Below are 26,904 nucleotides of genomic sequence, written 5' to 3'. Positions count from 1 at the left end.
ACTGCAGCACACCAGGCTCCTCTGTTCATGGAATTCTCAAGGCAAGGAATACTGCAGTGGGTTGCCATTTCCTTTTCCAGGGGACCTTCCTGACTCAGGGATATGACTAGTGTTTCCTGTGTCTCCTGCCTTGGCAGATGGATTCTTTACCACTTGGGAAGCCCACTCTCTTCAGAGTTATAGTAATAAAAATAATAAAATATCTCTGGACACTGCCAAATGCTACCTGAGAGGCAAAACTGCCCCGTTCAAGAACCACTGGCTTAATTTCAGTTTTGCTGTATAGGTGCATCCAAAGACAACCTCAACATTATACAAAAGTGGGAATAGTTGCACTGTGAACAAACATATTTTCCATGACTGGCTCTGTAAGACAGTCTTTAATAAGCAACAGCTTTGTCTTTTAATTCAAATATCATTGAAAACATTACTCATAACTATGATTTTTAGATAAATTTTGCTGGTATAAAAAAAAGCAATTATATTTTGCTTAGTATAAGAGGATAGCTCTGAAAGTTTATTACAAACCAAGTAAAGCAATAACAATCCCTTTATAAGGCTAACATACAAAGGATGTTCAGGGAATAATTGACACCATCCAGTTGAAAAGGCTTCCTCCTGATATGATACAGCCACTAGCAAGATCAAAAAGTCTCTCCAGGCTGAATATAGATGGCAGTGAGACATCAAATGGGACCTAAGAAAAAGCATAAAAGCGTTCATGAAATGCATTGTTTCAAACTGTGACTGAAGTAACATTCTCAAAACACACAAACACCAATTCTAGGTAATGATCTTATGTGAAATATTCTTAACTCTTGCCTAAGATAAGACACAAAATTTCACATCTCTACTTCGATGAAATGTCCTATATATCATTTTCTATCCTAATAAGACTCATATCTATGAATATATAAAAGTGGCATACAGATTCATGTCTGTAAGTCTACAAAAGTGAGACTATAAAATGGTAGACATTTCTAGAAATATGCATCATTTGATTTTATATAATCATTGCATATGATTTCAAGTTTAGGAATTTTAGTCCAGTTCCTAATGAACCACTTCCCTTCAGAACACATTGCGCAGTGGACAAATCTCTCCCCTTCATTTTGAGTTTAAATTCTGACATGGTGAAGTGAATTATGTTTGGAGTTCCTTCTTTCTGAAAGAAACACATGGTTACCCTGTTGAGGACTAGTGCAGCCAAAGTCATCTGAAAAATGGAAAATAAAGATTGTTTCTGGGGTCATGGCACACTGGTTATGTAAGTGGGAAGAAGAGCAAGAAGGAAAGTGGGAAGATCAAACATAAAGGAAAGAAAACAAGTGTTTACTTGTTTCTGGGAAAGCACTTCATGCAGACTTAGATACTTGTGAAGATATATGAGCAAACACCATGTAGAATGGTCACCATGAATTAAAGCCTTGGGGCCCTGAATCCTTGTAAGAAACTAGAGGACAAGTTTTATTAATGTCTTGTCTTCTTGTTAAATGAAACTTTTATTCTGAAGAAAATACAATGAACTTAAAAATAGAGGCTGGTTTTCATTTCTTTTTCTTCACTCGATTGGATTAAAAAATGACAAAAGCATTCCAATACTTTCTATAACTTCAGATAATAAAGATTTGGAAAATTAATAATATCATGCTTTCTTAATTCTGAAGTAATCAGTGTTAGCAGTTTAAAGAGTATCTTTCCAAAACAACAGAGAATGAGACGGTTGGATGGCATCACCGACTCAATGGACATGAGTTGAGTAAACTCTGGGAGTTGGTGGTAATGGACAGGGAGGCCTGGCATGATGCAGTCCATGGGGTCACAAAAAGTCAGACACAACTGAGTGACTGAACCGAACTGAACTGAACATGTTTTTTGATATCGAGTTGTATAAGTTGTTCATATATTTTGAAAAGTAATCCATTGTCAGTCTCATCACTTGCAAATAATTTCTCCCATTCCATAGGGCGTCTTTTCACTTTGTTTATGGTTTCCTTTGATGTGCGAAAGCTTTCAAGTTTAATTAGGTCCCTTTTGTTTTTATTTTCATTACTTTAGGAAAAAGTGAAAGTTGCTCAGTCATGTCTGACTCTTTGTGGCCCCGTGGACTGTCAGGCTCCTCTGTCCATGGAATTCTCCAGGCAAGAATACTGGACTGGAGTGGGTATCCATTCCCTTCTCCAGGGAATCTTCCCAACCTAGGGATTGAATCACAGTCTCCTACATGGCAGGCAGATTCCTGTCTTGAGTAACAGATGGAGAATCCTATAAACAGAGGGGCCTGGCAGGCTACAGTCCATGGGGTCGCACAAAGTCAGACACATCTGAGTGACTAACACTTTCATTTTCCTTGAGTAATATGGTCATTTTAACAATATTAATTTCTCCAATCCATGAACACATAATATCTTTCTGTTCATTTGTGTCTTTTCCAATTCTTTCATTAGTGCATAATACTTTACAGTGAACAAAACTTTCATCTCCTTGATTAAAAATTTTTCCCACGGTCTCTGTGGCACTTTGGACACTTCTCCAGCATTAGCTTTCAGAAATTTTATGGACGGTTCTGGGATTTCCCTAAAGAATTTCTCAGGAAAAGTTAGGTTCCAAGTGAAATTATAGAATTTCTTTATTTGTCATTCAACAGCGATAATATTGGCAGTCATATAATTATTGAGAAGTATTGTATGTGTTTAGTAAATAGTCTTGAGCCCAAATTGATATGGATAAGATAACAGAGAATTTTGGTTTCTTTACCTGGATTAGGAAAGATTTTACAGAAATAAAGGAAAAAAATACCTTGATAGATAGCAGACTGTAATTTAGTTCAAGTAGATTACGATTCAAGGACCAATATCAAAGACAAGATGACGGTTTTGCCTGCCTAGAGAGGATAAAAGTATGAAACAGTACAAGGAAGGAAAGGAAGTTAATCAAGGTGGAGCACACTGAAGGGGTTCATTAAAATCTGGCCTGGACTTGAACTTGTTCAGAGGAGTTCTAAAAGCCACTGGAGAGTTAAAAGTTATTTGCCAATGCTGTATTTTATGAGTTTCAGCATGAAAACTAGATTTTACCATAATGAAAGATTTATTACTTTTGTTCCTTTGCTCTATTTTCCTTGATTGAAAAAAAAATGTTTTGTCTTCAAATTATCTATGAATTTTCTTAAGTCACTAAGTTTTTTACTGAGCACCTACTTTGAGACCTCTGCTTATTTCTCTCAGCCCAATGTCAGTTGCCTTTTCATTGATTTTAAGTGTTAATGACTAAGAGAAAAGGAAGAAAGCCAAATAACCACTAAACAATTAGATTTACAGATAGGAATACCAGACTACCTGATCTACTTCTTGAGAAACTTGTATGCAAGTCAGGAAGCAACAGTTAGAACTGGATATGGAACAACAGACTGGTTCCAAATAGGAAAAGGGGTACGTCAAGGCTGTATATTGTCACCCTGCTTATTTAACTTACATGCAGAGTACATCATGAGAAACGCTGGGCTGGAGGAAGCACAAGCTGGAATCAAGATTGCTGGGAGAAATATCAATAACCTCAGATATGCAGATGACACCACCCTTATGGCAGAAAGTGAAGAGGAACTAAAAAGCCTCTTGATGAAAGTGAAAGAGGAGAGTGAAAAAGTTGGCTTAAAGCTCAACATTCAGAAAATGAAGATCATGGCATCCGGTCCCATCACTTCATGGGAAATAGATGGGGAAACAGTGTCAGACTTTATTTTTGTGGGCTCCAAAATCACTGCAGATGGTGACTGCAGCCATGAAATTAAAAGACACTTATTCCTTGGAAGAAAAGTTATGACCAACCTAGATAGCATATTCAAAAGCAGAGATATTACTTTGCCAACAAAGGTCCATCTAGTCAAGGCTATGTTTTTTCCAGTGGTCATGTATGGATGTGAGAGTTGGACTGTGAAGAAGGTTGAGCGCCAAAGAATTGATACTTTCGAACTGTGGTGTTGGAAAAAACTCTTGAGAGTCCCTCTGCAGGGAGATCCAACCAGTCCATCCTAAATGAAATTAGTCCTTGGTGTTCACTGGAAGGACTGATGCTAAAGCTGAAACTCCAATACTTTGGCCACCTCATGCGAAGAGTTGACTCATTGGAAAAGACCCTGATGCTGGGAGGGACTGGGGACAGGAGAAGGGGACTACCGAGGATGAGATGGCTGGACAGCATTACCAACTTGACGAACATGAGTTTGAGTAGACTCTTGGAGTTGGTGATGGAGAGGGAGGCCTGGCATGCTGCAATTCATGGGGTTGCAAAAAGTCAGACACGACTGAGAGACTGAACTGAACTGAACTCTTATAATTGGTAAGTGGAGGAGGGCATGACAGCCCACTCCAGTATTCTTGCGTGGCGAATCCCATGGACAGAAGAGCCTGGCAGGCTACAGTCCATGGGGTCACAAAGAGTTGCACAGGACTGAGCGACTAAGCACAGCACAGCATAATTGGTAAGTGGGATATGAAAAATCGCAAGCACTGTGATACAGATGGATTTAACTTTGTGTCCTTTCAAGAACCTTAAAACACAGAGTCACAGCCATAAAAAGAATAGCTTCAAGGTAGGAAAACAAATACTGTTTTTATATAGCATGCTCACATGTCTTTTCCTACAATGTTTTCTATATCTTCTTTATATATCACCTGAATCTTTGAAGTTAGTGATTTATTGGATTTTTTTTTTTTTTGACTGGGGAAAAAAGATGCATTCCACAGAAGAAAGGATAATGCAATACTAGCTTACTTAAGAGCTGATATCATGAATGACTAGTGACCCAACTAATAAAAGTTTCAGATGAGAGGGAACTATTAACAGATGTATTTGGTTTCTCTATACTTTATATGACCAAGCAGATCCCGTTACCACCAATAACTGTTTTTCTCCCCAGTCTAACAGAAATAGCACCTAACTCTAAGGAATATGAGAAAGGCTTATAAACAACTCTACCAAACATAGAAATTTCACACTTTGCTGGGAACAAAATTATCTTTTTCATCAACCAAATTTTTGTATCAATAAAATTTAAATATAACAGAAAAGTTTTTTTAAAAAAACATAATATCGGATCAAAGAGTCAGACTGGTAAGATAATAGAAATCTTTTAAAATTTAAAGAAATAACATTGTTAAAAAGACATTTTGCAGAGAATAAGAAATTTAAAAATCGAAGATAAGATTATGGCAGAGAAAGCATATGTTCCAAAAACTGGTTCAACAGCTGTACTGCCTAAGAATAGGATCTATTCTTAAATCATCATGCCCATCACCATCACTGTACTGACACTCTACAACCACTGAATCCTGCCTATGCATGGTGTTTCCTTGAGCTCTTGAGTAGAGTTCACCTTTTAATAAAGGGCAATTCTTGCTCAGACATATTTCCCCTTATGATCAGGAAACCAAAGGTTTCAGTCTAGCTGAAAATATTTCAGCAACATAAGGAGCCCTGTCTCCATTTTCACATCCAAGTAGATGTTGAAAATGTTTAGGACAATGGCTTCTTTATTGAAATACATGAAAAGCACCTCCATGAGAGGAGATAATATTGAGGGAGACTACATTCATTGGGATATATGTTCAAAAATCAATGTTAGGTGATGTCCATACTTTACAGTTATGGCACAATAATAAATAAATATTTGGTCTATGTCCTTGGTTTTTGGCATAGAGCTCCTAAAACCTTGGAAATTTTCTTTCATATGCTTATAAGATGACTAAGGTGAGGAAAGATGCCTAGATAGCTTCAGGATGAGGTTGGTCATCAGGAAAACCAACCATGTGATTAGAGAGGTAAACTTCCAGTCTAATAACTCATCCTTTGGGGAGGGAAGAGCAACTGAAGATGGAGTTCAATCACCAATGTCCAATGATTAAATCAACCATGGCTATGTAATAAGACGTCAATAAAAACTCCATGATGAGGACTTCCCTGGAGGTCCAGTGGTTGAGACTCCATGCTTCCATTGTAGGGGGCATGGGTTTGATCCCTGGTCCAGGTGCTAAGGTCCTACATGACACACAGTAGGGCAAACAGAAACAAAACAGAAAACAAAATGCTCACAAACATTTTAAGGAATTTCTTGGTTGGTAAACAAACTGATGTGCTGGGAGGGTGATGTACCCAAGGAGGGTATGGAAACTCTGCTCCTCCCAACCCCTATGTCTTTCCCTAATGCATCTTTTTTTATTTGGCTATTCCTCAGTTGTATCCTTTACAAAAAACTGGTGCATGCTGCGTGTGTACTAAGTTGCTTTAGTGTATGACTCTTTGCGATCCTATGGACTACTGGCTGCCAGGCTTCTCTGTCCATGGGATTCTCCAGGCAAGACTACCAGAGTGGTTTCTATGCTCTCCTTCAGGGGATCTTTCTGACCAAGGGATTGAACCTGCATCTCTTATGTCTCTTGCATTGGCAGGTGGGTTCTTACCACTAGTGCCACCTGGGATAATAAACTAGTAAACTTAAGCAAAGTGTTTTCCTGAGTTCTGTGAGTTATTATAGCAAATGATCGAACCTTAGTGAACACTGGCGGAGCTTCTGAATCTGTAGTCTGCTGTGGCAGAAGCATGGGTAATCTGGGCACCTCATTTAAGCTGGCATCTGAAGTGGGGGCATTCTTGGACTGAGCCCTTCACCTGTGGGAGTCTGTACTAACTCTTCATAGTAGTGTCTGAAATGAACTGACTTTCCGGGCATCCAGTTGGTGGCAGAAAACTGTAGAATCAGCTAGTGTCCAGAAATCCTATGAGACTTGTATCTGCCATTACATAGATTAGAGCAGTGTTTAGCCACTGAATGCCTTTGAGCTTTTCCTTCACTGTTTCTCCTCCTCCCTGGTACCCCTTCTGCACACATGACCTGCCCTTCATACCCTACCTCAGGCTGAGCCAAGGCACTATGTGCTGAAAAATAATAGCACTGGCACCGATAGCTCCATTATGAGTATATGCTTTATATACGGAACTATTTAAGAAAAACAATCCTATAAGACCGAAAGAGACCATTAAGAGAAAAGTAAAAAGTTTAGGCTGTACATATCCAGGCTTATTTTGAGGACTCAAGAGTCTAAGTCCCAGAGAAAAGAGCTTTTGAAACCTGACCCCTATTGTGCAGAAAGAACAGCTGCTCTCTCACTCCAGCAAAGTCTTTTTCACCAAATAAAGAACTAACAAAGGGTCTCAAACAGGGCAAATCCCCTTCAAAACATCAAACTCTAATCAGAACAGGAAGCAGGAGTTATACAACCAAAATGAAGTGCATAAGGCATAAAGGCCAGATGCAAGTTCATGGCCAAGGATTCAGTGCTTATAATCAGGGGTTGGAGGAAGAATTAAAGGAACAGTGTTCTGGGGTAGGTGATTGAATAGAAATGGTTATTCTCAATGTGCTGTAAAACTGAGTGTCTATTCCTCACTCTCTGTGGAGATGTATAAATTCTGATATTGTTCTATATGTGATGACATTGCTCTTACCTCATTGCCTTTATTTTCAGAAGATGGTTTTAAAGTTTTATCAAGTCCTTTTTTTTTAACTCTGGGAAAAAAGTGTTTCTCTGAAAAAGGAAGCCTGTATTTATCGAGGACTGGATATGTGCTGTAATCTTTGCTTTATGACTTTATTTCATTTGTAAATTAACTGTTAAAATGGAGGTCAAAGGAAAATGTGATTGAACTCTGGGTCACACTGTAGAATGTATTTTTAATCATGAGTGGGTGACTTGTGTATGATGTTTTCCCCTCACTTCTACACTAGAAAATAAACTTTAAACCAGCAAGAATGTTTCCAAGTTCCTTTAGAACTCTTCCAGTTCCAATAAATAAAGATTAATTGAGCGCTCTTACTAACTCATCACCAGCTGGGGAATCTTCATTTTTTATTTATTTTTTAACTCACTGTTGTGGTTCAGGTTCCTGGGAAGCAGAACCTGAGATGGAACTTAGCTTTTAGGAAGTTTATCAGGGCAGTCCCTTGGGGTCAACACCCATGGGGAAAGGAGAGAAAGCAGGATTCAGCAGAGAGAGAGAAGATGGACTACAATGTGGTCACAACAAACCCCATGCCAACCCCATGGGGAGTGGTGAAGCTGCAGTGGCCCTTTAGAGTTGTCCTAAATTGTGGTTTTGGGGGGTTGGGTCATTTCACCATATCAACCAGTAATTAGACACAGACAGCTTCCTGCCCCCACCGATAAAGGCCATGCCTTTAGGCATGGATTCCTGGAGAGTGTTGAGAATTGAAGGCTATTGGTCCACACATTCCCACAGCTGGGAAAACAAGTTCTTCGGGGGCCACAAAGGCATAAATATTTAATTCAGTGGTTAACTCTATGTGTGTGTGTGTGTGTGTGTGTGTGTGTGTGTGTGTGTGTGTGTTAGTTGCTTCTGACTCAGTTGTATCTGACTCTTTGCGATCCCATGGACTATACCCACTAGGCTCCTCCATGGGATTCTCCAGGCAAGAACACTGGAGTGGGTTGCCATTTCCTTCTTCAGGGAGTCTACCCAACCGAGGGATTGAACCTGAGTCTCCTGCACTGCAGGCAGATTCTTGACAATCTGAGCCACTAGGGAAGCCGTTAAGCAACTGGCAATATGGCAGAAAAACACATACTAGTATACAGCCAATATGAGCTGATGGGAGATTTAATGTATTGAAATTTTTTATACTAGATTTCTAGAGACTTATTTTCTGGGTCATGGTAAAACAAACTTAATATATTCCCAGTATTATTTCTATTAATCACTTTATTTGATTACCCTCAGGAACATTTCCCCCTCTGGAGTATGAGGAAGAGAATTAGAAACTAAGGAGTAGGAAGAAGATTCAGAAATAATATCTTCCCTCAAATAATGTCCTCCCATAACTTGAATATGAAGAAATTCAATAATTTTGCCTGCAGCTTAACTTTTCTTGAGGAATTCCATATGGAAGGCCTAGAATCTTACATTAAAAAATTTCCCCCAAAAAAGCGGGAGCTGAAAACAAGTCCAGGGGCCGCACAGAGCCCATGAGGGGAGCAGGGGACTGGAGTCAGGTGGATGTGGGAGGAGAGGCTGCACGTGACAGGGGTGTTTCACGTTTTACAGGCACTGCAGGCAGAGTTCAAGGGCAGCTGATCAGTAGGGCAGAGGCAGTGCTGCACAGTGGTTAGAAACGTGATCTGGGAAGCCAGTCTGCCTGGGTATAAAACCTGGCTCTGATGCTAACCAGTTAAGGGACCTTGGCCAAGTGACTTACATTTCTCACATGTAAAGATTTTTTAAATAGAAATCTAAACAGAAACAGAAACCTAAAGTCACATTCTAAATGAACTTCAGAGTGTAGTGTGGATTAACTGCCTACTGCTGCTATAACATACAAACCTGTGGCTTACAACAATATAAGTTTGTTCTCTTACAGTCCTGGAGATAAGAAACCTGAATTCATTTTCACAGGGCTAAAGTCAGGGTGGAGGTAGGGCTGGTTCCTCCTGAAGGCTGTCAGCAAAGAATCTGTTTCTTTGCCTATTTTAGCCTCTAGAGTCCACCTGTCTTGGAATATGGCTGCCTTTTCCATCCTCAGAGCACATCACTCCAATCTTGGCTCCCATCATCACTTTGCCATCTCCTCTTCTGCTGTCAAGTCTCCCTCTGCCACCCTTTGACAGGGATACTTGGGACTACATTTAGGGCCCATGCAAATAATTCAGGATAATCACTGCCACCTCGATATCCCAAACCTGATCTACAAAGTCTGTCAGGTTGTATAAAATACTGGGTTCTAGGGGTTAGGGTATACACATCTCTTAGAGGGAGAGCATGATTCAGCCTACAAAAACATGCAATTCAATGAGACAGCTTAGTTCAGAAGAATATCACATTTATATCATATCTTCTCAACAGAGCTTGGTAATTGAAGTTACTGAATTAAGTGTTTAAAAAATTCATGGCATTTCTGCAGATGCCTACAGTGCCAGAAGTTATTGGTACAAATAAAGTACATACTTGTTCCTCCATGGTTCTCTACATCCTTGCACACTAGGGTGAGGCCAAGAGGATCTGAGTAGAAATTATGACACGGATTCCATGCTGGCCCTTATAAATGGTCACCTTAATTTATTGTCTAAACTGGAAGACTTTTGAGAATAAAGGGAAGTATATTAACTACTGGGCTTCCTTGGTAGCTCAGCAGTAAAGAATCTACCTGCAGTGCAGGAGTTCAGGTCAGTTCAGTTCAATCACTCAGTCATGTCTAACTCTTTGCGACCCCATGGACTGCAGCATGCCGAGCTTCCCTGTTCATTACCAATTCCTGGTTCATTTCAGTTCAGTTCAGCCACTCAGTTGTGTCTGACTCTTTGTGACCCCATGAACTGCAGCACGCCAGGCCTCCCTGTTCATCACCATCTCCCGGAGTTCACTCAGACTCACGTCCATCGAGTTTGTGAGGCCATCCAGCCATCTCATCCTCGGTCGTCCCCTTCTCCTCCTGCCCCCAATCCCTCCCAGCATCAGAGTCTTTTCCAATGAGTCAACTCTTCGCATGAGGTAGCCAAAGTATTGGAGTTTCAGCTTTAGCATCATTCCTTCCAAAGAAATCCCAGGGCTGATCTCCTTCAGAATGGACTGGTTGGATCTCCTTGCAGTCCAAGGGACTCTCAAGAGTCTTCTCTAACACCACAGTTCAAAAGCATCAATTCTTCGGTGCTCAGCTTTCTTCACAGTCCAACTCTCACATCCATACATGACCACAGGAAAAACCATAGCTTTGACTAGATGGACCTTAGTCGGCAAAGTAATGTCTCTGCTTTTTCATATACTATCTAGGTTGGTCATAACTTTTCTTCCAAGGCGTATCTTTTAATTTCATGGCTGCAGTCACCATCTGCAGTGATTCTGGAGCCCAAAAAAATAAAGTCTGACACTGTTTCCACTGTTTCCCCATCTGTTTCCCATGAAGTGATGGGACCGGATGCCATGATCTTCATTTTCTGAATGTTGAGATTGAAGCCACCTTTTTCACTCTCCTCTTTCACTTTCATCAAGAGGCTTTTTAGATCTTCTTCACTTTCTGCCATAAGGGTGGTGTCATCTGCATATCTGAGGTGATTGATATTTCTCCTGGCAATCTTGATTCCAGCTTGTGTTTCTTCCAGTCCAGTGTTTCTCATGATATACTCTGCATAGAAGTTAAATAAGCAGGGTGACAAGATATAGCCTTGACACACTACTTTTCCTATTTGGAACCAGTCTGTTGTTCCATGTCCAGTTCTAACTGTTGCTTCCTGACCTGCATACAGATTTCTCAAGAGGCAGGTCAGGTGGTCTGGTATTCCCATCTCTTTCAGAATTTTCCACAGTTTATTGTGATCCACACAGTCAAAGGCTTTGGCATAGTCAATAAAGCAGAAATAGATGTTTTTCTGGAACTCTCTTGCTTTTTCCGTGATCCAGCAGATGTTGGCAATTTGATCTCTAGTTCCTCTGCCTTTTCTTTTCTTTTTTTTTCTTTATTATTATTATTTTTTTAATTTAAAAATCTTTAATTCTTACAGGCATTCCCAAACATGAACCCCCCTCCCACCTCCATCCCCATAACATCTCTCTGGGTCATCCCCATGCACCAGCCCCAAGCATGCTGTATCCTGCGTCAGACATAGACTGGCGATTCAATTCTTACATGATAGTATACATGTTAGAATGCCATTCTCCCAAATCATCCCACCCTCTCCCTCTCCCTCTGAGTCCAAAAGTCCGTTATAGACATCTGTGTCTTTTTTCCTGTCTTGCATACAGGGTTGTCATTGCCATCTTCCTAAATTCCATATATATGTGTTAGTATACTGTATTGGTGTTTTTCTTTCCGGCTTACTTCACTCTGTATAATCGGCTCCAGTTTCATCCATCTCATCAGAACTGATTCAAATGAATTCTTTTTTACGGCTGAGTAATACTCCATTGTGTATATGTACCACAGCTTTCTTATCCATTCATCTGCTGATGGACTCCTCTGCCTTTTCTAAAACCAGCTTGAACATCAGGGAGTTCACAGTTCACGTATTGCTGAAGCCTGGCTTGGAGGATTTTGAGCATTACTTTACTAGCATGTGAGATGAGTGCAATTGTGTGGTAGTTTGAGCATTCTTTGGCATTGCCTTTCTTTGGAATTGGAATGAAAACTGACTTTCCAGTCCTGTGGCCACTGCTGAGTTTTCCAAATTTGCTGGCATATTGAGTACAGCACTTTCACAGCATCATCTTTCAGGATTTGAAACAGCTCAACTGGAATTCCATCACCTCCACTAGCTTTGTTCATAGTGATATGTCCTATGGCCCACTTGACTCCACATTCCAGGATGTCTGGCTCTAGGTAAGTGATCATACCATCATGGTTTTCTGGATCATGAAGATCTTTTTTGTGTAGTTCTGTGTATTCTTGCCACCTCTTAATATCTTCTGCTTCTGTTAGGTCCATACCATTTCTGTCCATTATTGTGCTCATCTTTGCATGAAATGTTCCCTTGATATCTCTGATTTTCTTGAAGAGATCTCCAATCTTCCCCAGTCTATTGTTTTCCTCAGTTTTTCACATTGATCACTGATGAAGGCTTTATCTCTCCTTGCTATTCTTTGGAAGTCTGCATTCAAATGGGTATGTCTTTCCTTTTCTCCTTTGCCTTTAGCTTCTCTTCTTTTCTCAGCTATTTGTAAGGCCTCGTCAGACAACCATTTTGTCTTTTTGCATTTCTTTTTCTTGGGGATGGTCTTGATCACTGCCTCCTGTATGATGTCATGAACCTCTATTCATAGTTCTTCACATACTCTATCAGATCTAATCCCTTGAATCTATTTCTCACTTCCAGTGTATAATCTAAATCGATTTGACTTAGGTCATACCTGAATGGTCTAGTGGTTTTCCCTAGATTCTTCAATTTAAGTCTGAATTTGGCAATAAGGAGTTCATGATCTGAGCCACAGTCAGCTCCTGGTCTTGTTTTTGCTTACTGTATAACAATGCAGGAGATGAGGGTTCAATCCCTGGGTCAGGAAGATATCCTGAGAAGGAAATGTTAACCCACTCCAGTATTTTCGCCTGGGAAATCTCATGGACAGAGGAGTCTGGCGGCCTATAGTTCATGAGGTCACAAAAGAGTCAGACACAACTTAGTGACTAAACCACCACCAACCATATCAGCTATGACACCAAATCAACAGGTATACACTGTGACTGCTACAGGCAAACCTGAATATCTATAATTACCCAACTTAAAAACATCCTGCAAAATTCCCCAGCCCTCTTCTCCTCTGACTGGGAAGCCAGGTAGTCCAGATAGCACAGTTACAAGTTGAAGGTGAGTTGCCCTCCCCTTGCCGACTTTTATGAGAAATAAACCTTTATTGCTAGTTCATGGGGTATTTGTTCATAGAACATAGCCTAAGCTATCCTGACTCAGACACATATACTCTGGCAAGCTTGCTCTCCCCTGATTGTATTTCTGGATAGGGGACATTCCATCAGCATAAGGGTTTGACTCCACTTAAAGGTCAGGTCATTCACTCTCAGCAGCAAAGTTACAGGAAGAAACACTCTAACTGGGTACAAATGCCGACGCTGGGTTCCCTCCTGAACAGCTGTGACTGGTCTGCTTATGGGCTTTTGACCTGGGAGACTGAAATGAAAACTCCAGAGTTTGAACAATACTTGGCATTTCTTGATGCTTTTTTTATGAAGGAGTTCAGTGAGCTTAACATCAGGCAACTCTAAACAGGGGGCTCTTTTTCAGAGCAAAGACTTACAAAGAATGTGAACTGATGTTGGCATTTTGTTCAGGGGACTTTGTTGGTGAGAGTGAAAGCATGAAGGGCTTTGCTGGTCAGCAGCTCCCACTGCAGCAGAAACTAGAGGGTAGCCCTGTGAGCTCTAGTGTGTGGAGGCAATACTGCTCATGCTAACTCCTTTGTTCACATCCATACACACCGCAAGCAGCTGCCAACCATTCTTATAGCGTGGCCACCACTGACTTGCAATTTCTGATAAGAAGTGTAGCAGAGCATACAACTTACAAAGCAATTGCACATAAAGTATTTCTTTTTAGCTTTTTTTTTTTCAGTATCTCTAACTTGAGCAATCAGCCTTTGGTCTGTCAATATTAATAAGAGGATGTAGAGGGGAAGAGGGCAAGGAAAGAGAAGGAGGAAGAGGAGGAGGAGAGGCAGTAAGAAGATGAATCAAACAGAGTGGGATCCACCCTGAGCCTCCCTGAACATCTAAACCCATATTGTGTGCCTGGTACCACTTCAGGCACTCTTGGGCTAATGCTAATTGTGTGGCCAAAGTAAAATGTGTCAATATTTATATGGATTTTTTTGTTATCAAAAGCATAGTTTACCGGTTCTCCAGAAAATTAAGCTGAGAGGGAAAAAATACCAGTCCTCAAAGCTTACATACTGTATGGTTCGAATACAACATTCTTGAAATGACAAAACTATAGAAATGGAAAATAGATTAGTCATTGTCAACAGTCAGGGCCAGGGTGGGGTGTGAGAGTTGGGGGCGACTCTATAAAAGGACAACAGGAGGGGTCCTTGTTGTGATGAAATTGTTATGTAGTCTGACTTTATTAATGTCAATATCCTGCTTGTGATATTGTCAAAATATAGCTTCATGCTGTACTACATTATTATATTTTTATTTCATGTGAGTCTATAATGAATGGTTGAAAAATAATATTAAGATTATATTAAATGTCTATTTGCTCTTTTGAAAAGTTGTAAGCATTCAGATAGGCCAAAGGTCACTAATGCAGAGAGTTACTAATGATCAAATGAAGAAATGAATCATTTCCCATTATTTTAAGTCTGGGGGAAAAAAGATGGCTACAGTGTATTGGAAGCTTACACATGGTGTTGACAGGTAGTATATCAGATGTTTACGCACTGTCTCTAAAGTAATCCTACACGAGGAGGAGCTATCATCAAAGTAATGATAAGGAGCTGAAGCAGAGAAGGAAATGTGAGTAGCTCACCATCACATCATAATAGATGGTGGAACTAAGAATCAAATCATGCTTTTATCTCCTGAAATACATTGCTTCTGAGATCTTCAACAACACGGGATTGACCTGAGATCTTTAAGGACAAATAGCTTGTCCACAGGAGTAACACTGGGGCTCGAGTGTTCGTCGAGCGCTCTTTCCACCATGCTGTTCTCTCACAGGTGGTTGAGAAGAGCACATAATGGCAGTATCAGCTGCCTGAGAGACAAGGGAAATAAGGGCAAAAATCTCAAAAAGGCTGGTGTCCAAAGTATAACAAGGAAAATGGGTAAATTTACACGAGTTCCTCCTTTGTAGATTTATTTGAATATAAAGAACTCTAATTCAGAACATTTCAAAAGATCTGTCCACTGACTCAGAAATATGGGGCAAAAATCAGCATCCCCCTAAAGTGCATTATAATCCCACTGTTAAGGGACCAGTTTTTTAATCAAGACAAAACCATTACCAAAAAATGGATGAAGTGAATGAAAACTAAGCACTTAATTCAGTTTGCAGTGAGATAGAAAGCAATGAACAGATCTGCTAATAATGTCCTTGCCTCTCACCGCCTTTGAGGTTATACAAAGTGACTCAACTTTGGGAAACTGTCCCCTTGATTCTGAAATACAGCTGTATCCAAAATGAAGCCAGACTTGCTTTCTCAAGCAGCACACACACTTCTCGCCACTTTTCCAGTAAATACACAATATCAGGTTCATGACTATATTTTGGCTTAAATTACATCCAACTATCATTATACCCCCAATTGCATGTCTGACAAAAGTGGGACCAGTGCTTTGAGCACAGAGAACACAAAGGCTCTTGGTTCCTGGATGAGTGAGAGCTGTTTCACCTTGACACTGTTGCTGGTAAATCTCTGAGAGATGAGCGTTTTGAAAATGCTATAAACAGCTTAGCCTTTTCTTAGCATTTTGAAGAGCACATTAATAGTCTGGCCTTTTCTTAAGGGCTTTCTTTTTCCCTTAGCCAAATTTGACAGTTGGAAGTGAACAGTGAGCAGATGGAATCAAAGTCAGAGCCGTGTCTTAAAAGCAGTGTGGAAATGATGTCATCCGGCATTGTCTTCAAAAGAATATAAGAATATTAAGTGGATGTCTCATGAACTTACATACAAAGGATACTCTTCACTTGAGGACAGAATGATAATGTCTCACAGAAGAAAGATGTAATTCTTGATATCCATAAAATCTATTCAGACAGCTCTTAGCTGGTACCAAAACACCCTGCAACTCTCAACGAAAAGAAGTTATATTAATAGAATTAATTTTTTAATACTTAATATATAGCATAGCTTGTTTTCCATGCTGTAAATGACAGTTTAAAGATGGTATTGTCTTTGTTACCATTTGGGAAATTTTGTTAAAAAGAAACCAAGAGGTATACAGTCATGTAACAGAATTAGCCAAAGGAAGTTAAAAAGCATAACACTACCCTCTTGGACTTAACAGCTTCCCAAAAAGTGATATGGAAGCTCTCCTACATAAACTGGGACACATGCAACCCCATCCAACACCCAGAAAAACTGCATAGCTATTTCAAAGGGTATGTTGAGAATCCACATAGTTTTTCCGCTGTCTTCTGTGTATAAACACACAGCAACTCCATAGCAGCTGAATTTTTTAAAACTGGCTAAGCAGTTTGCCAGGAGCAGTGTCTGCTTAGAGCAGGAAGAGGCCTAGAAATTAGGAATGCTTTATCGGATGTTGTGGCCAACTGCACTTTCCCAAAATGGCTGCAACAATGTTCTGCATACAGCTGGAAGTCAATAATTACCAATGAACAGAGAGTTGTGTAAGATGACTTAGTCCTCCCCACAGTTAGTCACAGCAAGAGCGGAAAGAATATTTTCAGCATCATATTTGAATCCTGTCTGACAACTTGGAAACTGTAGCAATTTGAACTTATGTAGGCAATAAAAGGATAGCTTCATTGCTGGCACACCAAAAGTATACCTAATTGTCATTTGCATTCTGTGCTAAGAAGGTCAGCATGGAGCACTCATTCTCTTACTTCATTTTCTTGCTACTTGCAGGTTCTTTTTGTCACAAGCTATGTGGCAATATTTATTTAAATCAAGAAGAGGCAATACAAGCAAAGGCAATTATAATAGGTAGGTTCGTTAAGGAACTAAACAGCAAGATCTCATCCCAGTGACAAAAAAAAAAAAAAGGCATGTAATTGTATTTGTCTGACAATTTATTTCTTGGAACAAACTTGTAAATGCCCATGGTCCATCCAGCACTATCAGGTAAGTCTAGCTCTCAGTGGAGGGGTTAGCATGGGGTCAATTGGAGACACTTTCTCTTGGACCAAACACTGAAGATTGGGATCTCATGTTGGAATCTTGCACCTTGACGGAATTTCTCTAAGATCCAACAGTGATTTATATTATAGGAACAGAAAATGACTCCTGGTTTTCTCCCTATCTTTAGCACCATTGCTCTCCATTTGTGTCAATGTTTCAGAACAAATTTGTATCTTAAAAATCAGTTGAAATTAGTTGACTAGAGCTGAAGAATTGAAACATACTTTGCAGGACCATGGTAAAGATGATGATGACAATGAAATAGTTAATAATTTACTAAACATTTATTTGCTCTAGCAAGCAGAAGATATTAAGAAGAGGTGGCAAGAATACATGGAAGAACTGTACAAAAAAGATCTTCATGACCCAGATAATCATGATGATGTGATCACTAATCTAGAGCCAGACATCTTAGAAAGTGAAGTCAAGTGGGCCTCAGAAAGCACCACTACGAACAAAGCTAGTGGAGGTGATGGAATTCCAGTTGAGCTGTTTCAAATCCTGAAAGATGATGCTGTGAAAGTGCTGCACTCAATATGCCAGCAAATTTGGAAAACTCAGCAGTGGCCACAGGACTGGAAAAGGTCAGTTTTCATTCCAATTCCAAAGAAAGGCAATGCCAAAGAATGCTCAAACTACCACACAATTGCACTCATCTCACATGCTAGTAAAGTAATGCTCAAAATCCTCCAAGCTAGGCTTCAGCAATACGTGAACTGTGAACTCCCTGATGTTCAAGCTGGTTTTAGAAAAGGCAGAGGAACCAGAGATCAAATTGCCAACATCCGCTGGATCATGGGAAAAGCAAGAGAGTTCTAGGAAAACATCTATTTCTGCTTTATTGACTATGCCAAAGCCTTTGACTGTGTGGATCACAATCAACTGTGGAAAATTCTGAAAGAGATGAGAATACCACAGCACCTAACCTGCCTCTTGAGAAATTTGTATGCAGTTCAGGAAGCAACAGTTAGAACTGGATATGGAACAACAGACTGGTTCCAAATAGGAAAAGGAGTAAGTCAAGGCTGTATCTTGTCACCCTGCTTATTTAACTTCTATGCAGAGTACATCATGAGAAACACTGGACTGGAAGAAACACAAGCTGGAATCAAGATTGCCAGGAGAAATATCAATCACCTCAGATATGCAGATGACACCACCCTTATGGCAGAAAGTGAAGAAGATCTAAAAAGCCTCTTGATGAAAGTGAAAGAGGAGAGCGAAAAAGGTGGCTTAAAGCTCAACATTCAGAAAATGAAGATCATGGCATCCGGTCCCATCACTTCATGGGAAATAGATGGGGAAACAGTGGAAACAGTGTCAGACTTTATTTTTTTGCAAAATCACTGCAGATGGTGATTGCAGCCATGAAATTAAAAGAGGCTTACTCCTTGGAAGAAAAGTTATGACCAACTAGATAGCATATCCAAAAGCAGAGACATTACTTTGCCAACTAAGGTCCGTCTAGTCAAGGCTATGATTTTTCCTGTGGTCTTGTATGGATGTGAGAGCTGGACTGTGAAGAAGGCTGAGCACTGAAGAATTGATGCTTTTGAACTGTGGTGTTGGAGAAGACTCTTGAGAGTCTCTTGGACTGCAAGGAGATCCTACCAGTCCATTCTGAAGGAGATCAACCCTGGGATTTCTTTGGAAGGAATGGTGCTAAAGCTGAAACTCCAGTACTTTGGCCACCTCATGCGAAGAGTTGACTCATTGGAAAAGACTGTGATGCTGGGAGGGATTGGGGGTAGGAGGAGAAGGGCATGACCGAGGATGAAATGGCTGGATGGCCTCACAGACTCGATGGACGTGAGTCTGAGTGAACTCCGGGAGATGGTGATGGACAGGGAGGCCTGGCGTGCTGCAATTCATGGGGTCGCAAAGAGTCGGACACAACTGAGCGAGTGAACTGAACTGATGCTGTGCTAGTCATTTCAGTCATGTTCGACTCTTTGTGACCCCATGGACGGTAGCCCACAAGGCTCCTCTGTACATGAGATTCTCCAGGCAAGAATATGGAGGGAGTTACCATGCCCTCCTCCAGGGGATCTTCCTGACCCAGGGATTGAACGTGCATCTTTTAGGTTTCCTGTATTGGCAAGCAGGTTCTTTACCACTAGTGCCACCTGAGAAACCCCTATTTGCACTAGACTCTACTCCCAATACTAACATACTTTATTTACTTTAATCCTCACAATTGTGAGGCATTATTGGTATTATTATCCCACTTTATATTTGAGAAAACTGAAGCTTAGAGAAGTTGAATAATTTGCCTTGGGTCAAACAAGATCCAAGGCTGGGATTTCAACCCAAGTCTGTCAGGAGCCAAAGCCTGTTAATGTTATAAATCGTGTGTCTTAAAAAATCAATTTTTTTCTGTGACATCCTCCTGCATTGCAGGCAGATTCTTTACCATCTGATCCACCAGGGAAGCCCTTGTAAACCACAGTTTGTACAAAATGAGATTTAATCCTGATTTTTTAAAATTACCAATGGTCTGCTGCAGTAATTCTATACATTTCCACAATAAAAAATTAAGTTCTTCATTTAAAAAAAATGGAAAAAGAATGAATGGCCAAATGAAAAAAGCATTAAGCAGATATTAAACTTCAGGTATTGAAAATTAAAGAGAATTTAATTCAGTTCAAGAAACAGTAACCAAGTGATGTCCTGTACAAGGCACCATAAGAATTCATTCAAAGATTGAGATAGCATCGCCCCTGCTCCAGAGAAGCAAAAGCACTAGTGGTAGGGACACAGTGTAATGTTTCAAGACTTACTGAAATGTAATCTCCTAAGTGAAGTCTCCCCTTATCACCTATCTAACCTGCTGACCCATTCTCTGTTACTTTCTATCACAGGGATAAGTGCTCTTTTTCTGTAAAGGGCCAGATAGTAAACGATTTAGGCTTTGTGGGTTATATGGTCTCTGTCAAAACCATTCAGCTCTGCTGTTGTAGTTTGAAAGCAGCTTTAGACCCACTGGTAAACAAATGAACATGGCTGTGTTCCAATAAAACTTTATTTACAAACAGGCAGTTGGCCAAGTAACTGTGCCAACTGGGCACAGTTTGCCAACCCTGCTCTAACATCTCGCTCTGTTTTTTCCTTCATAGCACTTAACAAAGTGTGGTATTATTTATTTATTTACTGTTTCCCTCCACAAAATAATAGCAGCTCCAAGAGAGTGGGGTCCTTGTTGCGTGTTCACAGCAGGCTCTCTAGGGTCTATAAAAGAGTTCCTGACACCTAGGCAACTCACTCTATGTATTTGTTGATCAGTTACATGAATAAACACCATTCCACAAAAGGAGAAACTCAGACTGCCAAAAAAATATGAACTATATTTGGCCTTACTATTAATAAATATAAAATAATTGAAAATGTCATTTTTTACTTGTTATGTGTCCAACAGTTAGAAGAAGAGAATGACAAGGAGGGGAGGAGGGGTGTAAGGGGGAGGGAGAGAGAGAGCAGAAACAGGAAGAGAACTAGTGTGGATGGGTATGTGGGTAAACTGGGCCTCTCACTACTGCAGATAGGAGAGAAAACTTGTGGCCATTTGCAATTATACACTAAATTGTATATGCCCATTCAAAAAGGGCAAAGGAGTGAATAGACATTTCTCCAAAGATATGGTAATCGGCACATGAAGGATTCTCAATTAAATTAGTTTTAGAGAAATGCAAGTCAAAATCACAATGAGGTACCACTTTACATCCATTAAGATGGCTATTTGCAACAAAGAGAAAATAAGTGTTGGTGAAGAAATGGAGATTTTAGAACCCTCTTGCACTGTTGATGGGAATGTGAAATGATGCAGCTGTTGGGCGTTCCTTAAAAAGTTAAGCACAGAATTACCATATGAGCCACCAATTCCTCTCCTAGGTACGTACCTAGATACGTATACACTCATGTTGATAGTAGCATTTACAAGAGCCAAAAAGTAGAAACACCTCGTATGTTCATCTATCCACAGAGGAGTGGATAAATAAATATGGTATATGCATACAATGGAATATTATTTAGTCTTAAAAAGGAATGCAGTACTGATACATGCTAAAACATGGATTAACTCTGAAAACATTGTGTTAAATGAAATGTGTGTGTTGGTCACTCAGTCACGTCCGACTCTTTGTGGCCCCATGGACTATAGCCCACCAGGCTCCTCTGTCCATGGGATTCTCCAGGCAAAAATACTGAAATGGGTTGTCACTTCCTATTCCAGGGGATCTTTCCATCCCAAGGACTGACCCTGCATCTCTTATGTCTCCTGCATTCGCAGGCAGATTCACTACCACTAGCGCTACCTGGGAAGTCCAAATGAAGTAAGATAGCCACAAAAAACCAACATTGTATGATTCCATTTATATGTAATATTCAGAACAGGCAAATAGTAGAATAGAGGTTACCAGGAACTTGGGGAGGAGAGGAAATGGGAGTTATTATTTAATGGGTACAAAGTCTCTAATTGGGATGGTGAAAAATCTGTGGAGATGGATAGAGGAGATATTTGCACAACATTTTGAATGTACTTAATGCCACTGATATATACACTTTAGAAATGATTAAAATTATAAATTTTATATTATATATGGTTAACCACAATAAAGAGAAGGCAATGGCACCCCACTCCAGTACTCTTGCCTGTAAAATCCCATGGATGGAGGAGCCTGGTAGGCTGCAGTCCATGGGGTCTCTAAGACTCGGACACGACTGAGCGACTTCACTTTCACTTTTCACTTGCATGCATTGGAGAAGGAAATGGCAACCCACTCCAATACTCTTGCCTGGAGAATCCCAGGGACAGGGGAGCCTGGTGGGCTGCCATCTATGGGGTCGCACAGAGTTGGACATGACTGAAGTGACTTAGCAGCAGCAGCAGCAACCACAATAAGATGTATACAGATCTTTCTTGATTTAGGAAGGGGTTGTGAAAAGTGTCCAACTCTTTGTGATGTCCCAATAAATGGGTCAATAAATGGATCTGCAAAGAGATCAAACCAGTCAATCCTAAAGGAAATATGATGCGAAGAGCTGAGTCATTTGAAAAGACCCTGATGCTGGGAAAGATTGGGGGCAGGAGGAGAAGGGGACGACGGAGGATGAGATGGTTGGATGTCATCTCTGACTCAATGGACATGGGTTTGGGTGGACTCCGGGAGTTGGTGATGGACAGGGAGGCCTGGCATGCTGCAGTTCATGGGGTCACAAAGAGTCAGACATGACTGAGTGACTGAACTGAACTGACTGAAAGGAAATCAATCCTGAATATTCGTCGGAAGGACTGATACTGAAGCTGAAGCTCCAATAGTTTGGCCACCTGATGCGAAGAGCTGACTCATTAGAAAAGACCCTGATGCTGGGAAAGACTGAAGGCAGGAGGGAGAAGGGGATGACAGAGGACGAGTTGGTTGGATAGCACCACTGACTCAATGGAGTTGAGTTGAGCAAACTCCAGGAGCTGGTGAAGGACAGGGAAGCCTGGCGTGCTGCAGTCCATGGGGTTGAAAAGAGTCAGACATGACTGAGCAACTGAACAGAAACAATAAATGGATAAACTCATCGTGGGTTGAAAATATTTCAAGTCAAATATATCTTTAATATACCTAACCTACCAAACATCAGAGCTTAGCCTAGCGAACACCTTAAAAGTGCTCAAAACACCTACATTAGCCCACAGTGGGACACAGTCATCTAAAACAAAGTCAACTTTACAATAAAGTGTTGGTAGCCCATGCATACTTATTATGCAAATTTATTGCATACTGTACTGAAAGTTAAAAACAGAATGGTTGTTACATGTGTGGATTGTTTCCTCTTGGGATCAGGTGGTTGATGGGAACTGTGGCTCACTGCTGTTGCCCAGCATTACAAGTATCAGACTGCATATCACTAGCCTGGGAAAAGTTCAAAATTCAAAATTCAAAGTACAGGTTCTACTGAATAGGTATTGCTTTCACAATATTGTAAAGTTAAAAAATCATAAGTTGAATGACTGTAAATCAGGGACCATGGGTATATGCTTTTTACTCCAAAATCCTATTCCTAACAATTAACTTGGAGGATGGGTAATGCAGAAGGGTGAAATAAGCATGTACTAGAATCCATCAACTTCAAGATCCATGAATAAAGATCTAATTATATAAATAAAGCCTGACATGACAATACACAAAAGAAACTATTATGTAGGCATTAAATTGAACAGGGCAGACTTTTCACAAAAAATATCTCCGTTAACACTATTGCTGAATTAAAAAAATACAAGTTCAAAAATGTGTGTGCAGAATGAGCCCACTGATGTAAAAATTCTAAAGTCTAATTATATATGAAAAATATGTAAGATATTCTCTAAAATGTTAATAGTGGTTATTATCTGAATGGAGGGTTTGAGATGATTTTAAGATTATCCTCTTCACAATTTTCTGTACTAATTTATTTTCTAACAAAAAATATGTCTAACCAAAATAACATGCTATTATAAACTCATGTTTATCACTTTTTTCACATTAATTAAGGAGGGTTAGGCCCTTGATACTTTCATAATAGATGTTTTCTGCATTTCCATTTCCATAGCAACAACATACTTGTGAGAGAATCAGATATAGTTTTAAAAGAGATACATACCTCAGATAGTGGAGTTGCCATCTCATCACCCAAAAACAAAGATACTATTTCATTGCAACAGACAATAATCATGTTCTAGAAATAAAAGACAATATAGTGAGGTTGATCTTATTGGTAAAATACTGGGTATTTTAGTTACAAATTATTAGTTTCATTTGTCTTTTGCTACATCATTCAATAATCCTAATTCCCAGGATGAAATTTAGAGGTATTCAGAGGTTACAATCTTTAAAGTAATTACAGTTACTTGAAAAGGTACAGAATAGCCACAAAATATAAGATTTAATGATGAATAATAAATTATTTTAGGATTTTTTTCCTGCAAATTCACCATTAAAATTCATATGTTACAGAAGAACAGGTAAAGGAATTTACACCAAAATAAGATTTTGGAAGACCACTTTTTTTCTGAGAAGAGAGCCCTGGAATAAAGAGGGTTAGATCTCAGGAAGGGTTTAAGAAAAGATGAACAGTTGGGAATTGACAAAAAAAAAAAAAAAAAACTGGAAAGATTAAATGAAGGGGAAGAGTAGTGGCATGTAGGATCTTTCAGCTGTGGCATGTGAACTGTTAGTTGCGAAGTCCTGTGTGCTGCAACTAAGACCTGGCAAGGACAAATAAATAAGTATTTTTTAAAAAGAGGAGGAATCAACCTGCCTATCTTCAGGCTCTACTACAAAGCCACAGTCATCAAGACAGTATGGTACTGGCACAAAGACAGAAATAGAATAGATCAATGGAACAAAATAGAAAGCCCAGAGATAAATCCACACACCTATGGACACCTTCTTATCTTCAACAAAGGAGGCAACAATATACAATGGATTAAAGACAATCTCTTTAACAAGTGGTGCTGGGAAAACTGGTCAACCACTTGTAAAAGAATGAAACTAGATCACTTTCTAACACCATACACAAAAATAAACTCAAAATAAAACAAATAAACTCAAACTTAAAGATCTAAACGTAAGACCAGAAACTATAAAACTCCTAGGGGAGAACACAGGCAAAACACTCTCCGACATAAATCACAGCAGGATCCTCTATGACCCACCTCCCAGAATACTGGAAATAAAAGCAAAATAAACAAATGGGACCTAATTAAAATTAAAAGCTTTTGCATAACAAAGGAAACTGTAAGCAAGGTGAAAAGACAGCCTTCGGAATGGGAGAAAATAATAGGAAATGAAGCAACTGACAAACAATCAATCTCAAAAATATACAAGCAACTCCTGCAGCTCATTCCAGAAAAATAAACGACCCAATCAAAAAATGGGCCAAAGAACTAAATAGACATTTCTCCAAAGAAGACATACAGATGGCTAACAAACACATGAAAAGATGCTCAACATCACTCATTATCAGAGATATGCAAATCAAAACCACAATGAGGTACCATTTCACACCAGTCAGAATGGCTGTGATCCAAAAGTCTACAAGCAATAAATCCTGGAGAGGGTGTGGAGAAAAGGGAACCCTCTTACACTGTTGGTAGGAATGCAAACTAGTACAGTCACTATGGAGAACAGTGTGGAGATTCCTTAAAAAACTGGAAATAGAATTGCCTTATGACCCAGCAATCCCACTGCTGGGCATACACACCAAGGAAACCAGAATTGAAAGAGACACATGTACCCCAATGTTCATCGCAGCACTGTTTATAATAGCCAGGACACGGAAGCAACCTAGATGTCCATCAGTGGATGAATGGATAAGAAAGCTGTGGTACATATACACAATGGAGTATTACTCAGCTATTAAAAAGAATACATTTGAATCAGTTCTAATGAGGTGGATGAAACTGGAGTCGATTATACAGAGTGAAGTAAGCCAGAAAGAAAAACAGCAATACAGTATACTAACACATATATATGGAATTTAGAATTTAGCAAAAGAGACACAGATGTATAGAACAGTCTTTTGGACTCTGTGGGAGAGGGTGAGGGTGGGATGATTTGGGAAAATGGCATTGAAACATGTATAATATCATATAAGAAGTGAATCACCAGTCTAGGTTTGATGCAGGATACAGGATGCTTGGGGCTTTCTGGGATGACCCAGAGAGACAGTATGGGGAGGGAGGTGGGAGGGAGGTTCAGGATTGGGAACACATGTACATCCATGGCGGATTTATATTGATGTATGGCAAAACCAATACAGTATTGTAAAGTAAAATAAAGTAAAAAAAATTTTTTTAAGTGAAAAAAAGAAAAAAAGAGGAGGAGTCAGTATCATCCTCAGTCCATTGCTGAGGACACTGCTGCGGCCCCACTGTATGGCCACAGCTGTGTTTCTGAGTGGACACTGGACCCAAGAGAGATCAACCTGTAAGCAGGGTTGAACCAATCAGATACTCCACCATTGTGATTTTACATAAGGAAAAATAACAGAAGAGAGCTGTCAGCAGTACTGGCTGTATGAGCTGAGAGGTCCCAACAGGTGTTGGAAAAGGCAGCCCATGGACTAGATGCATAATGAGTAAGAGGAGGAAACAGAGATAAAGGAGAACTTATGCCCCTGTGGGTCCATGTGCACTCTTGGCTCCTGACTCTCCAAGTTTCATTTTCTGTGGGGTCTGCTGTGTTTTGTCCCTGGTCCTTGGTTATGCAAGAGCTTACTGACCATGCCCTGCCAAACACTGCCTCCTTACCAAACCTATTTAATTTGGGTTAGTGTAAGTACTGATAGTTTTTCTTTATTTACAACTAAAGGAGTCATGATTATAAGACTGTCAGAGATAAACTATGCTTATCTCACAGTGTTGCTCACATCTTTCAACAATTTGCTTTTATTTCAGTAGTATTAGTACGTACATGTGCTAACATCCAGAAATATGAAAATGATCAAAGTGCATTCAGTTTTAAATTAACACTCACCAAGGCTGGCTAAAAGCCTTAAGATAAA

The 26,904-nt window shown here is 39.9% G+C and overlaps 1 protein-coding gene across 1 annotated transcript in view; it reads right to left on the bottom strand.

Annotated features, from left to right (window-relative positions):
* Positions 1-484: 484 nt before the first annotated feature.
* CFAP54 (cilia and flagella associated protein 54) overlaps positions 485-26,904 on the bottom strand; it is a 325,750-nt gene continuing 299,330 nt past the window's right edge. Inside the window, exons 67-68 of the mRNA XM_069585110.1 lie at positions 24,001-24,075; positions 485-697 (exon numbers count right to left, since the gene is read on the bottom strand). Of these exons, the coding sequence (XP_069441211.1) occupies positions 578-697; positions 24,001-24,075 (195 nt within the window). The 3' untranslated portion in view covers positions 485-577. The remainder of the gene's footprint in view (positions 698-24,000; positions 24,076-26,904) is intronic.

This window comes from Ovis canadensis, chromosome 3 (assembly GCF_042477335.2).
Source record: "Ovis canadensis isolate MfBH-ARS-UI-01 breed Bighorn chromosome 3, ARS-UI_OviCan_v2, whole genome shotgun sequence".
Lineage (NCBI taxonomy): Eukaryota > Metazoa > Chordata > Mammalia > Artiodactyla > Bovidae > Ovis > Ovis canadensis.
The sequence above is the reverse complement of the archived record's forward strand: the minus strand, read 5'-3'. Positions and strand labels throughout refer to the sequence as shown.